Source organism: Vicugna pacos, chromosome X (assembly GCF_048564905.1).
Source record: "Vicugna pacos chromosome X, VicPac4, whole genome shotgun sequence".
Classification (NCBI taxonomy): Eukaryota; Metazoa; Chordata; class Mammalia; order Artiodactyla; family Camelidae; genus Vicugna; species Vicugna pacos.
This window is the reverse complement of record NC_133023.1, coordinates 38,482,293-38,496,965: the sequence shown is the minus strand read 5'-3', so window position 1 is coordinate 38,496,965 and position 14,673 is coordinate 38,482,293. Positions and strand designations below refer to the sequence as shown.

At 41.9% G+C, this 14,673-nt stretch overlaps 1 protein-coding gene across 4 annotated transcripts; it reads right to left on the bottom strand.

Annotated features, from left to right (window-relative positions):
• Positions 1-234: 234 nt before the first annotated feature.
• On the bottom strand, positions 235-14,673 carry RGN (regucalcin). 4 transcript variants are annotated; one of them, XM_015247244.3, is made up of 7 exons: positions 14,363-14,673; positions 12,465-12,646; positions 10,288-10,470; positions 3,950-4,165; positions 2,093-2,224; positions 1,576-1,730; positions 235-644 (listed from the first exon to the last, which is right to left on the bottom strand). In XM_015247244.3, the coding sequence occupies exons 2-7, from the start codon at positions 12,631-12,633 to the stop codon at positions 594-596; spliced, it is 906 nt and encodes a 301-aa protein (XP_015102730.1). In that variant the 5' UTR covers positions 12,634-12,646; positions 14,363-14,673; the 3' UTR covers positions 235-593. The 4 variants fall into 4 exon arrangements, with proteins under 4 accessions (XP_015102730.1, XP_015102729.1, XP_015102733.1 ...); XM_015247243.3 differs by having other exon boundaries at positions 12,465-12,643; XM_015247247.3 differs by lacking the exon at positions 14,363-14,673 and adding an exon at positions 12,981-13,296.

Genomic DNA, 14,673 nt, shown 5'->3' with positions numbered 1-14,673 from the left:
AGGTCAATTATAACTCAATAAGGCTATTTTTTAAAAAAAAAGTATTCTTTCCAAAGTGATACATTACTTTTATATCTATTAGATGGCAGTTGGAACCATGGAGTTCTGCCGAAGTGTAGGATTCTTACCCACCAGCAATATTTTAGTTTGTGAAATAACCCTATAGGAAGGTATGGTTAGCATAGCAGCATGTTTTATAAGATTATGGTGGAAATAAAAAGGACCAAATCATAATAAGCGTTACCAGACTACTATTTATTAGCGTCTTGAAGCTTTCGGTATAGGAAGTATGGAATGCGGAATAAAGAACAGACACGGTCCCTTCCCTCTCCCCCAACGGCACCAGCAATTTGCAAAGAATCAAGAGGCTGGTTGACAGCTGAACAGCTCTTTAAATTTCTATATAATGTGTTACTGAAACCACCTGTCACCCCTTGTTAAAAATGCTCTACCTTTTAAAAATTGTAAATAAAAATTTAATCCTGTTAATATCATTGCTCCTTTTTTTTTTTTGGTAACTAGACTGAAATTTCAGCTCTAGAATTTTCTTGTTGTCTTCAGAGTCTTCTCCACTAGGACAGACGGTCTGTCACTCATCCTGCATAAGGATGAGGAGGAATTCCTTTGACCCCCAGGCCAGTTATCTGTTAAAAAAAGAAAAAGAGAGAAACTCTGACACATAGTAATTCACAAGTAGTCTCCAAAAGCATTTTTATGATTCACAACAATATATTTAGCCACCCGTTATTCCTGTTTTATTTCCTATCATAAAAAGGAGTTGCTTGATTAGGTATTTATTCATGGTTCAACCCAATTATTTGCATAGATAATAATCCAACTAGCAACCATTTACAGCTAACTTGGATTTAAACTTGAATTTATTTCTATCATTTTCCCATCTGTTATGAAAGGGGTTTGAGCTGGATGATTTCTACATTTCTTTTCAGCTCAAAAGGTCTATCTTTTTTTTCTTGTTTCTTTTTTAATTTCAAGTTTTTGATTTACAACACTATATTAGTTTCTGGTATACAGCACAGTGATTCAGTATATACATATATATTAATATAAATATATATATATTTTTCTTTTTCATTACAGGTTACTACAAGCCATTGGATGCAGTTCCCTGTGCTATACAGTAGGACCTTGTTGTTTATTCTGTACATAGTGGTTTGTATCAGCCAGGTCTATCATTATTATCACTGTTCAATTCATTGCCAAAAAAAAGTTAAGAACTTGAAAATATTCTTGTGACACCAAAACAATCAATTAATCTTATAAACATATTTCAAACACTGGTTTTCCAAGCCTATTCTACCGATTTATAGAATTTCAACAAACACTGATGAAGCCAAAAAAAATATTTTTAAGTACTGTACAAAGTAGGCTAGACACATTGTCCTGGACTTCAGATTACTTCAGGTCTAGAAAATTTATAAGATGTTTTTAAATCTAGCATGATGAGCTTAAAATGCCAAATAGAATTGTGTTTAGGAAGTACAAAGAAGCACTAATCACTCAGTTGCTTAACTGAAGATCTCCCACCTCACTGTCAAAATAAAATAGCCAGTTCACCTTGAAAATTCCACCAGCCTCAGGCTGCCGCAGAAGATCCTCAGAGTCCAGCCCATCCCGGGCGCTGGTCACGTACATTTCAGAGTAATCCTTTCCTCCAAAGCAGCATGAGGTTGTTTTATCAACAGGCAACTTCACAGTTTGGAGTCTTTTCCCTAGATCACCAAATATTTCGTTCAAAGTCTAGCTCTAGCAAATTTCCAACCCATGCATCATTTCGGGACCCCTTGCGGAGCAATAGGGAGGTTCCAAGGAGATCTGGAGGTCAGAATTCACCGAGGTATTTCATTTCCCTAACAATTAATTTATTTTGTGCAAAAAGACTTATCTTCTACAGGAAAAAAGTTCCAACCAATAAACTTTGGGCTCTATCTTTGGCATTTATTCCCAAAATCATCCAATTGAGACCTTTGAATATATCTCTATATGACTTTATTAGTAATGAAGTTTCTCCAGCCCCTTAAGGTCTGGTATTTTCTAGACATAACGGGGATTATTCATTTTGCTGTGGGTCTACCTGTCTCAGGATCCAGACGAATCACTCTTCCTCCATTGTAACAGGCCACCCAGAGCTTTCCCGCAACATCAATACACATTCCATCTGGGATTTGTTCTTCTTTCTCCAGTTTGTAAACACTTCTGCGGTTGGCTATGGTAAACACACACACACACACACACACACACACACACACACACACACCCAAAACAACAGACTACTCAATACTAAGCATCAAACAATAAGCAATCAAGTTGATTATAAATACTGACCACTTCTGCTTATCCACGGTCTGGCATGTGGGCACTACAGGCAGGATGATTTAGGAGGATTCCTAATTCTAAAAATGTATAGAAACAGGAGTGGGTAGCCCTCAACAAAGGATTTTTACTGCTGGATTTTGGGTGGATTCACTCCCTTTAGTTTGGGTACAGACACAGCTGTCTAAGCATTCAGAGAAGGAGACAAAAAAGAAAGGAGAATTCTTTAAAAAAAATCAAAGGAACTTTTTTTTATGGGGGAGGGCATAGCTCAGTGGTACAGCACACGCTTAGCATGCACGAGGTCCTGGGTTCAATTCCCAGCACCTCCATTAAAAAAATAAATTTCTTTTTGAGGCTGATCTGAGCCGAAGCCCTGCATGCCCACCTTGGATACACTTCAGTCTGCGGTTAGACCTTGCTGTTTTATTTACAAAAATGCCTACTTTGATTAACTCCAAGATCTAGAAGGCTATGTGAACAGCTCATGCACAAAAACTAGTTAGATGTCTGAGTTCTGTTTCTGCCTGACTAACTGCTCCAAGATCATCTTGTCAAAATTAATATTAGAAGAGCTCATTTCTGAAAGGTATTCCAAAACCAGCTGGATGACCTTAAAGGGGGAATCATAATAGACAAGAAATAAACATCAAAATCCAAAGGAAATTTATACTACAAAAGCCAGGTCATTACAGTAACCAGATTGAGGTATGATGGAAAAAAAATGTTAAAACCTCATGTAAGTAAAATGGGTAAAAACAGTCATGAAAAAGAGCGCTACATATTTCAAAGCAAAACATCTGTGTTGGAATAGTTTGCCTCTGATTAAATCTACATGGAAGTCTTACGATTTTTTTCCACGTCATTTTTCTGATTGGTTTTGCTCCTGTGGTTTGGCACCTTTCATGAAAGTTTCAAGCACTCCCTTCTAACTTCGTCCCAATAATTCCTTCCCTCCCAGTTTCTAACCATGGCTCATTCAGAGCCCACTGATGGAGTTGAGCAATCTGTAATTACTTTTTTTTCCTTTTCCATTTGGAAAGGTTGTTAACTTGTCTTTGAGTACTTGCCTAGAGTTAACTAAATTATGAATAAGAAATATCAACCCTGAAGTCTAATTTTTTATTCTTTTGTCCTGTTCTGCTGTATATTATTTTGTCTTGAAGCATCTGTTGGTAGAACAGGACCCATTTTAAAGTCAGCCTCTTTATAGTGAGAGTTGCAAGAGAGAGGATTAAGGAGCTGACCATATTATGCCAATTGTGGTCAAACTGAGTTGTGTTGAGAGCCATGACGTGACAGGTGGCATAGCCTGTGTAATCATTACAATACTGGAATCATAACATTGGACAGTTCTCTATTTGACAAATAAGGATTGTTTCACATGGGTTGGGGAGAGGCAACTTACTAGTCACATACATATGAAAAAAAAAATACCAGCAGGGGAAAGGTATAGCTCAAAATGGTAGAGCGCATGCTTAGCATGTATGAGGTCTTGGTTTCAATCCCCAGTACCTCCTCTTTAAAAAAAAAAGTAAATAAATAAATAAACCTAATTACCTCCCCAACCCCCCCCAAATGCCAGCAATTTGAAGAAAAATAATGAAAAAGTACATACAGATCTTTCCTGTCTGCAGGTCATAGTCAAAAGCATCCACAGAGTAGGACAGGCTGTCGATGTAATAGAAGATTTTGTGGTCCAGAGACCAATCCAAGCCATTGGAGATGTCCACCTGGTCAAAGTACTTTTCCACGTGGTGGTTGGGAAAGAGGGAGTACAGGGACCCTTGGTGTCGCTCCAGAACTGCTGGAGCTGTTTCCTCAGCCATGGTGCCTACAAAAACCCAAGGGTACCGAGCTTAGCCACACAGCATCCCACCTACACACTGTATCGTCTTCTTTCGCCAAGGCTCCTTCCCCATGATGAAATCAAGTAAATTATTATGTAGTCCCAATCTGGGTCCTATGGGTTTTTTCCCCCCCAAATGACAACTAACCTTGCTTATAATGCAAATTAAAACTACCCTGAGAGGGTCTGGTTCCAGACATCTGCACCAACCTCATTTTCTCCCATTGAGCACAACTCTTAAGATCTGGGCAAAATGCATGGTGTAGCTTAGCTATTTGAGAACTCGGACAAGTCGGTGTCAGGCAGCTCAGAGAAGAACACAGAATTTGAAGTATCACCTAACTGGTGGCGAGTTCTCCATTTTTATCCTCCAGTCTGTCCCAGCCTGAACTCAATCCAGCCTGAAACTTGGAAGTGAGCGCTGTAGTGCAGACAGAGAGCGAGCCAAGAGAAACCCTCTCTATCTGGCTCAAGGAGCAGAAACGCTCCTGAGGCTCAGGGAGAGAGTGGAAGAAATCCCCTGGTTATTTTCCACTTCTTTTTCTCCAGTTTCTCATGCACCAGTCCCCAGGCAATTCTGCAGCCAGGGTAGCAAAGGGAGGGAGGGGGCCCGCGACAGGAAACTACAGGAATCAAAACTCTGAGGGAAGGGGACATTCCTCTCTATTCAGTGAAGCTTCAGGGATGAAAGGGCAGAGTCAGACACTGTTGCTTTCATGTTTTCTTTCTCTTTCTCTCTCTCTCTCTCAACTCCTGCCAGGGAAGTGGGTGGTTTCTTGCTGGAGGAATGAAAAGGAGAGCTCCAGGAAATTGGAAAGTACTAGAAGATAGTGAAGAGGGACATTGGTCAGAAAGACAACCCTGTAAAGCTGTTTGTGATCTCTTGGGCTCACTTCTGCTTGTATATGCTTGGATCTGATTATAATTAGCACACCAAAGACTTGGAAAACGTAGCTGATGGATAGAACTTCTTCTAGGTCTCAGACTGACCACTGCGTGGCACACACGTGGGACAGATCCTAATGGCACCTAATAGAAAGCAGGTGGGAACTTGTGGTCTGAACCTAAACATACAGATTACTTACTAAAACAAATACATCAACGTTCTCCGTAGGATTTAAACAAGACTCAGCGTCCCATAATGTAACAGTCAAAATGTTCAGGATACAATCCAAAATCACTTGGCAACACAAAGGAGCATGAAAATCTCAACTTGTGCAGGAAAAAGAATCAACACACGCAGACGATGAGACAGCACAGATGTTGGAATTATTTGACAAAGACCAAAGCAGCTCTGATGAAAATGCTCAAATGAACAATTTGTAAAGTCTTCTTAAAACTCCAAATGGCAGCAAAGAAGTGGAAGATATAAAGAATACCCAAGTGAAAATTTTAGAACTGAAAAATAAAATCAATGAAATAAAAAAAACCACTGGATGGACTCAATAGCAGAATAGAGATGACAGAGGATACAGTCAGAGGCTAGATCAATAGAAATGATTCAATCTGAACAATGGAGAAAATAGACTGAAAAAAAAAAAAGAACAGAGCATCAGGGACCTGTAGGATAACAATAAAAGGGCTAACAGATGTGTCATTGGATTCCTAGAGAAGAGGAGAAAGAATACAGGGCCAAAAAATATTTGAAGAAGTAATGGCTCAAAACTCTCCAAGTTTGGTGGAAAGCACAAAACTATAGATTTGAGAAGCTGAGTAAATCCCAAACAGGATTAAAAACCCAAAGCAACCTACACCTAGACACATCATAATCAAATCTCTGAAAACTGACGTTAAATAGAAATCCTCGAGATCAATGAAAGAAAAATGACGTATTACATCTAGGAGAATAATGATTTCAATGAGTGTTGATTTTTCATGAGAAACTGTGGCAGTCAGAAGGAAGTGACCTTTTTAATTTGTTGAAAGAAAAAAAAAGTGTCAACCTAGAATTCTATATTAAGTGAAAATATCCTTCAAAAATGAAGGTGATAAAAAGACATTCTCCTATGAAGTAAAACTAAGAGAATTCATAGCCAGCAGACCTGTCCTAAAAGAATTGCTAAAGGAAGGAATAATAGAAAGAGTAAATATTTGAGTAAATATCATAGACTATTCTTCCCTTTAGTGCTTTAAAATATTTCTGATGATCGAAAGCAAAAATTACAGTTTCTGAGGGGACAGGGTATAGCTCAAAGTGATAGAGCACATGCTTAGCGTGCACGAGGTCCTGGGCTCAATCCCCAGTGCCTTCTCTAAAAATAAATAAATAAACAAACAAACAAACCTAATACCCCCCACCCCCAATTTTTTTTAAACTAAAAAAATGTTTTTAAATGTTAAAAAAATTACACTTTCTCATTGGGTTTTCAATCTATGTGTATAAAGACAACTATAACATAAATGAGTGATTACCAATTAAAGTGGTAAAATATTGGCTCTAGATAGACTGTGAAAAGTTAACCATACATTTTGCAATCCCTTCAGGAACCCTTACAAATCTATACAGAGAGATATAGTGAAAAATCACAATAAATAAATTAAAATTGAGTTCTAAATAATGTTCAAATAACCCCCAAAAAAGTCAGGAAAGGGGAAACAGAGGAACAAAAAATACAGAGGGAGAGAAGAGAAAACAAATAGTAAAATGGTAGATCTAAGTCAAAGCATATCAATAATTATATTAAGTGTAAATAATCTAAACACATCAAGAAAGAGATTGCCAGAATAAATTGTTTTTGAAAATAGAACCATACACTGCCAACAAGAAACTCAGTTCAAATATAATGATATAGGTAGCTTAAAAGTAAAAGAATGGAAAAAGATGTATCCTATGCAAATGTTAAAAGAAAACCGCGTAGAGGCTATGTTAATGTCAGACAAAATAAAATAGATTTAGAGGGAAGAAAATTACCAGAGGTAAATAGGGGTACTAGATACGGTGAAAATGGTCACTTCACTAAGGAGACATAATAATCCTAAATGTTTATGTGTTTAACAACAGAGCTTCAAAATATGCAAAGCCAAAGTCAGGACTGAAAGGAGAAACAGACAAATCCATAATTACGGTTGGAGACGTCAGCATCCCTCTCTCAATAACGGATACAAGTTCGTAGAAAATCAGCAAAGAAATAGCAGAACTGAACACCATCAACCAACTGGATCTAAGTGACACTTATAGAACATCCCATTCAAAGACAGCAGAAGATACATTCCTCTCAAGTGCCCACGGAATAGTCACTTAGATAGACCTGAGTGTGATCTCAGGGGACAGAACAGATTTTTGACATCCTGAAGAAACTGGAAAGCTCATTTACTATACTGTGCTCCATTGGAAAGAAGAATGAGTCAGAGGAAAATGGACTGAAACTTGGAAGCCTGAATAGCAAGCAAGACAGGATAAATCCTCCCTCCCTGTTTTCTGCTATAAGGCAGTTGGGTTTGTTTCACTAATATTCTGGCCCTGTCCGCTCCCTTCCCTGCTATCTGCCTTAAGGAAAAGAGATGCCTGGAATATGAATGTGAATACCCTGCTGCTTGGAAAGGGCTCTTCCATGGTGTGAAGGGACAACCTGGAGCCCTGGTTTATGCATCATTATCTCATAGTGAGCCCAGACAGGTGAGGCCTTGGGTGTGGGGACACCTTCAGGGTATTACCCAAGACTGAGAGACGCCACCTAGATGATCAGATGACCCCACCATTTTCTGGGCCATGGACAGCGCTCAACGTCTGCTGAAGTCTATGGGCTTGCTCTAGAAAGAGGTTCTCAGATGCTTCTGACAGATGCAAAATGATGCCTACAATTTTAAGGGGTCTCAAGAGGGCACAGGTTAAGAACTAGGGACTCCAGGCTAAGAACTCAGGCCTCTGACATTTTAATTTTGTCTTACCAAGAGCCACAGAGCTGTAAACTTCTAGTCATAAGGGAGAGAGAAAATCAATTTCAACAGGAGGTAGGGTATCCAATCATATTTCTTCATCCCGCATTCATTACTGGCAGAATGGCTTCCAACGGATTCTCACCTCTAATCTTTCAACCTGTCCTGGACTATATCTTTGGTTGTTTAAAGTCCAAGCAGGTGGGAATCAATCCACAGCCAGCTGCCCAGATCTCACCCACCTTCCGTGTTGAAAGTGAATGGAGCCAGGACAGCATGGCTGATGATGTGAGGGGCAGAATGGGGAGGTGGAAACAGCAGGGATTTAGAATCCACTTTGGCTAACTACAGGGTTGTTAGGATGGGAGGTAAATGAGAATTCAATGTGAAATGCATTATTTCATTTCAAACTAGAATTAAAATTCATTTAAAGCTGTATATGTCATTCTGTAGCCATCATAATAAAGATGGCTTCAGGCAAGAATCATCAAGGAATGGAAAACCTAAGGGAGAAAATTGATGAGGACCAGGATCCTTGCTTGGACTTCAAGTATCTCCCCACATTGCAGCCAGCCTCCTGGATGGCCCCTCATGGTCCCTGCCTCCCAGTATTTACACCCTTGTCTAGTCCCCCCTCCATAACTGTATGACCAATGGCACATGGCAAAGTGATGTTATGTCACTTCTGAGATTGGTTATGACTGTAGCTTCTGTCTTGGGTGTCCTCTCTCTCTCATCACTGGCCCTAGGGGAAGCCATGTCCCAGGCAGCCCTCTGGAGAGGCTCATGTGGTAAGAAATTGAAGCCTCCTGCCACCCCCCATGTGAGTAAGCTTGGAAGCAAACCCTCCAGGCCCCTTCAGAAACTCCAGATCCTTCCAAGGCTGTAGCCCCAGCCAACATCTTGACTGCAACTTCATGACGTAACCTTGAACTATCCAGCTAAGGCACCTAAATTCTTGACCTTCAGAAACTATGTGAGATAATAAATGTTTGTTATTTTAAGCCACTAAATCCCAGGGTAATTTGTTACACAGCAATAGATCACTAACAAACCCCATAAAATGCTTATAAATTGCAATTAAAAATAGTAACAATGGAGTGGAGAAATCCAAGACCTCAACTGGATGATTAAAACTAACATCACCGACGAGGGACAGATGGTATCCAGATGGGATACCCTGAGAAGGACAGAGCATCACCTATGCGGTGATTCTAGCCATGAATGTAGAGCATCAATCTAATCACCAGGAAACATGAGACAAACACAAAAACATAAGGAACATGAGGAATATTCTATGAACAAAGAGGGGAGTTGGGTAGGACTGTATTCTTCAAAAATGGCAATGTCATAAAAAAACACACACAAAGAAATGCTATGTCCTGTTCCAGATGAGAGAAGATTAAAGAGAATGACAGCTAAATACAATATATAATCCTAGACTGGATCCTGTACTGGGTAAGGGGGATGCTCTAAAAGACATTACCCAGTGAATTGACACAACTGGGATACAGATAGTGCATCAGACACAATGACTGTATAACGTTAAACGTCTTTAAGTTGATTACTGTACGGTGGTCATATAAGAACGTGTCTTTTTTTTTTCTTGGGAAAGTCACACCGAAATATTTTAGAGGTAAAGGCACATGATATATGCAGCTTATTTTCAAACAATCATAGAGAAAAATGTTTATAAATATTGAGAGAACAGATGGAACGAAATGTTGACAACAGGTGACTCTATGTACAGGATTTGTTGTTCTGTTCTTACCTTTTTTTGCCCCTGTAAATTTGAAATTATTTTCAATTGAAACAGCAACAACAACACAACCTCTATTTAAAAACTCATTGAAACTACCAAAATACTGTACAAATTTTAGTCTGCTAGAGATAGAAATTGAAAAGAATAGCTATGAAATTTTTCTCATTGATTTTTTTTTTGGATACAAGTGACTCAAGTAGTTAGTTATAAGAGAAGAACTCAAGACTCATTATGAATAATTCTCTTACCACTGCAGCTGTGAGACTTTTTTAAGTCCTATTCCGGGGGGTGGGGGAGGAGGGCATAGCTCAGTGGGAGAGCGCATGCTTAGCATGCACAAGGTCCTGGGTTCAGTCCCCAGTACCTCCATTAAAAGTAAATAAATAAATAAACCTATTTACCCCCCAACAAAAGTCCTATTCTGGTCTTCACCAAAGCTCAGTAAGTAGGTGATAAAGATAACCCATACCAGCAAAGTATCTCCCAGCGGGATCCACCTTCCCATCATTGAATCGATTGTTTTTCTTGTCTTTATCTACTGTGGCCAAGACAAGTGTTGACTGATTTGCCCAGTTCAAAGCACAGAACTTTGTTCCAACGGTGGCGACATAGTCTCCTGACTGGCGAAGGGCCACAGAGCTGACTGGGGCATCTGCAGAGGCAAAAGCAGTAGTCAGGGTGCGGGGTACCGTCCTGTGGTCCAGCAGCACCCTGCGGCCAGGAGGTCACCTGGCATCTCTAAGGGGATGCAGCTCTTTTGACGATTGGGAGTGCTCCCTTCTTTCTGTTGAGTAGTGAGGGCTACATCACTGAGTATATTCATTGAGCATGAACTCCATATGCCGTTCTGGGCAGCAGAGGTTGAAAGATGAAGGAAACCCAATTCCTCTGGAAGCTCCCAGTCTAATGGGAGAAGCAGAGAAGTCAAACCACAGCAGCCACCACACACTGGGGCAGGCGCCACCGCAAGTTCAGAGGAGAGGTTGCTAATGGGGGTGGGGTGGGAGGGGGAGTGAACCAGAGCCCTAGTCACAGAGCAAGCGATGCTCAGTTTGCCTGATCTTCAGAAAATTCAGAGACACAAACTGTTTAGTTCCAGCAACTAGATTTTGTGACAGCTCTCTCTCCCTCCAACACAGGACTTGTCTTTTTTTTTTTTTTAATTAGGACTCATCATTTTTAAGGGGCTCTCTTTCCTACGTATTGAATTGAAAATTGTTTCTCAAATCCTTTTTGGAAGTAAGCATGATTAAAAAAATAATAGAAATGTACCTGCAGTGATTAAAAAAATCACTTCATTATACCACATTTAATATATTTAAATTTAAGGTTTTCTGGGTTTAATATTTTTCCAAGTATAAGAAAACCTCTTATTTTTTTAAGTGGAGAGACTGATTACCATGGTGAGGTAATTAGTTCATCAGAATGTGTCTTGAAAACATTCCGTAAGCACCTATTCAGTGCAAGATGCTGCGTTCTTTGGGAGCAACTCTTCACTAAAAGCCCTGCACGGAAGTTGACTCAAGCCATTGAATCCCAGGGCAGGTGCAGGACACTATTAAGAGGGTAACATTCTCATCAGGGATCCCAACCTGTGGCCTGAGGCTTCTGTTAGCTTTTAAGCTGCTGCTGACGTCACAAGCCCTTTCCATGGTTTTTTTGTTTTGTTTTTGTTCTGTTTTGTTTTGTTTTTTGCAGAAGAGGGCTAGGAATCTACCCCTAACCTGTGCGTGCTGGGAAAGAGAGACTAGGGAAGGCGATGGGTCCCTCCTCCCACTCTGACCACAGAGGGTTAGTCACTTCGCCTCTAGCCACAGTCATGTGCCGGGGTTAATTAAAAGCTGTTCTCTCTCATTAAAAGAAGAGTTTGATATCATATGATATTTTCATTGCTCTTTCTGGTTTGTTTCACTAGACTGATGATACATCAGAAATTGACACATTGTAACTGACTATGCTTCAATTAAAAAAAATGTTTGAAGTCCCCAGTTCTGGGTTGAGAGAGAGAATATCCTAAGGTCACAGGGGTTCCTGGTATCCCTTTCCCATGAATGCAATAATGAAAATAAACATCTTGATTGCTAGCCAAGCCCCATACCCTTGGGCTATAGAATGTGATAAACCCCTCCTCTGGAAATCCCAGGGTCATAAACAGAATCACATTCAAATGCACTCGAAATTCCTTCATGCATCTTATCTTGCATAGTGAACAGAAAGTCCTGGTTAATGCTTTATAAGAGCTCTTCTCTGCACATTCAAAGAAGGGATACAGCTGTTATTTTTCTGCAAACTAAGGTCTTGGCCTGATCCATGGTAGAGGGCCTTTGCTGTGCCACAAACCAGGTCTCTGACTTTCAACGCTGTTATTTGAAGGTATTAAGGAAAAATCCTACCATGACTCATCTTCCAAAACAAAATGGAGAATGTTGCCCCAGGACCAGCAGCGAAGAGGATGGTATTGACCATCCAGAATCTACTCCTGGATCAAAGTAGGGGACACAGAAAAGATGACAAGCCAAGAGTTTTAAAGCATATTCAGTACATTTTACCAAGAAGGTCCTGGAGGAACGACATATTAGGTGATCGCCCCCTCCCCAGGGAAGAGATGGCTGTCTGGGCAGATCCGAGCCCAGCCTTCGTCCTTACCCACAATCACTCGCTGCACTTGTTTACTGAGCGAATCCCACCGGCAAACCTTTTTTGCAGGAATATCTACGAAGAGCAGAGACTTGGATGCTTCTTCCCACACTGGAGACTCACCGCAGCGGCAGTTCTCCCGCAAAACACACTCAATCTTAATGGAAGACATTGTCATGGGGGGAGATCTACTGAAGGCAACAGAGACAAAATGAAATGTCATCTCATGGGGCAAATTCAGCGAAACACCTGGCTTAAGACCCCGGTCAGATCCCAATACAGACAGGTTTTTTTTTCTTTCTTCTTTTCTTCTTCTTCTTCTTTTTTTACCTTTAGCTCTGTTTTACTCAAATATTTCATATTCCTTAAGAATTGGTTTTGGGGACTGAGCTTTTAAAATTAGAACTGGAAAGGCTGGACACTTTCCCCAGATCAGAACAAAATATGTAATGTAACAGGAGGAGACGTATGAGAAAGAAGTAAGAGCGGATAGGCCATAACACAAGAGATCTTCAGTCAACTTACCAGCACTCTTTTTTTCCCCCAAGCTTTCTTGAAAAAAGAGAGGGAGAGAGAAAGCAACACTCCAAAACCCACACCTTGGCGCTTGTGACCCTCAGAGAGAGCTGGCTGTTCAGACAAGGCAAGGCTCCCTTTATGTCAGCATTCTAGCCCCCAGGGCAGGTCAGGGGGCGGGCAGCTCCCTCATTGGTGGCCCCTCTGGGCGTCTGCAGGGTCACCTTCTCCTGCCGCCCTTCCCTATCTGTGGATGTTGTGGGTTGCCTTCTCTGACTGCTCAAAGGCCATAGTTTCCTGCTCTGCATTTTTCTGAGCTGCATTTTTAGAAATATGCCCACCAGTGGTAATGCACTAAATAGAGCTAACATCCATTTTCAAATTCAGACAGTGGAAAGGGGGGAGAAAAGGACATTGTAGGGGCATCATTGTAGGAACTGACAGCCCCTCAGCTAGTTCTTGCTGCCTAGGAAGGCACTGGGCCAGTGTGGCAAGGAGTCTTGAACTCCAGAGGCAGGAACATTCTCTGTTGGTTGTGACTGGGTAACAGGTAGAAGAAAACGAAAACTTACCGGAAAAGAAAAAAAGAATCCTTACCTAAGAAACCCATGTGGGAGAGGAAACACAGGTAACTTTCAAGAGCCTTCTCTCTTTCCCCAACTCTGCCCTAATGGTGATCAAAATTGCCTGCATCTTCATCCTTTTGCCTGACAACTAACTGATTTGAAGTCAGTGGTCCCATGCACGGATGGGTAAATTAATGATAGGGGTAAAAGGGAAAAATAATCTTTGGTTTAATATTTCCTTCAGTAAACCGCCTTTTTTTTTTTTTTAAAGAAACTCACAGCTGACATCATCCCCAAATACTGCCTGCTGGCGCCGGAGTATTCGCAATCCTCACTGGCTGTTAAAAATTGTCAAAGACTCCAAAGATCTTCCTGCTATCAATCTGAGATAAGGCCCAAGGTCACATGCGGGACTTTTGCAATAGCAGCTTTTAATCCCACGCTCCGTTGTGCAAGGCGAGGGTCGGGGGTGGGGAGGGAGGAAAGGGCTGGCAAGTGTCCGTTTTCTGCCCCGGCTTCAGAGAGCACTGCGAGACGGGGCCGAGGCCCGGAACCGGTGGCCCGGCGGGGACGCAGCGGCAGGTGGCCGCGCTGCGCGGGGATACCGCTGCGGCCGGGGCTCCTGGCACCCGCCGTTGGCGCGGCTGCGGCCTCGGGTGACTGCGGGGCCCCGGGGAACTGAAGATCGCGCCCGCCCGGTCCCCAGCCCGGGTGGCAGAGAGGGTCGGTCTCCCTCCAGCCGCGCGGGTTTGGGGAGTTGGCTGTCGCCAGACGGTCCCTCTCACGGGGAGGGGGTTGGAGGGCGGGCTCAACCCGGACACTCACCAAACTGGTGACTCGCAGGCGGCTCGAGGTCAGGTGGCCGAGCAGGGCGGCCCGGGCTGGGGCTGGGGGTGGGGCTGGGGTCCGGCACCCCCACGCCTTCCCCTCCTTCGCGGCTGCAAGAATCCAGCAGAGCCACCCGGGCAGGGCGGTGGGGCAGAGGCTTCGAGCCCAGCGGACCTAAGCCTTGGAGTTTGGACGGATAGCTAAAGGTTATCTCTGATTTAAACAAAAAACAAAGTTATTAAAATGCCTCACCGAGAGACTGGGTCGAGGGTCCGGTTAAACACAAACAGGTTCAAAAGGAAAGTTCA

Excerpts from the sequence above, each read along its gene's own strand:
- RGN (XM_015247244.3), bottom strand. The coding sequence starts at position 12,633 with ATGACAATGTCTTCCATTAAGATTGAGTGTGTTTTGCGGGAGAACTGC. Across the intron at positions 4,166-10,287 it reads CGCTGGGAGATACTTTGCTG|GCACCATGGCTGAGGAAACA; the intron begins GTATGGGTTATC and ends GGGTTTTTGTAG. Across the intron at positions 645-1,575 it reads AGGCTGGTGGAATTTTCAAG|ATAACTGGCCTGGGGGTCAA; the intron begins GTGAACTGGCTA and ends TTTTTTTAACAG.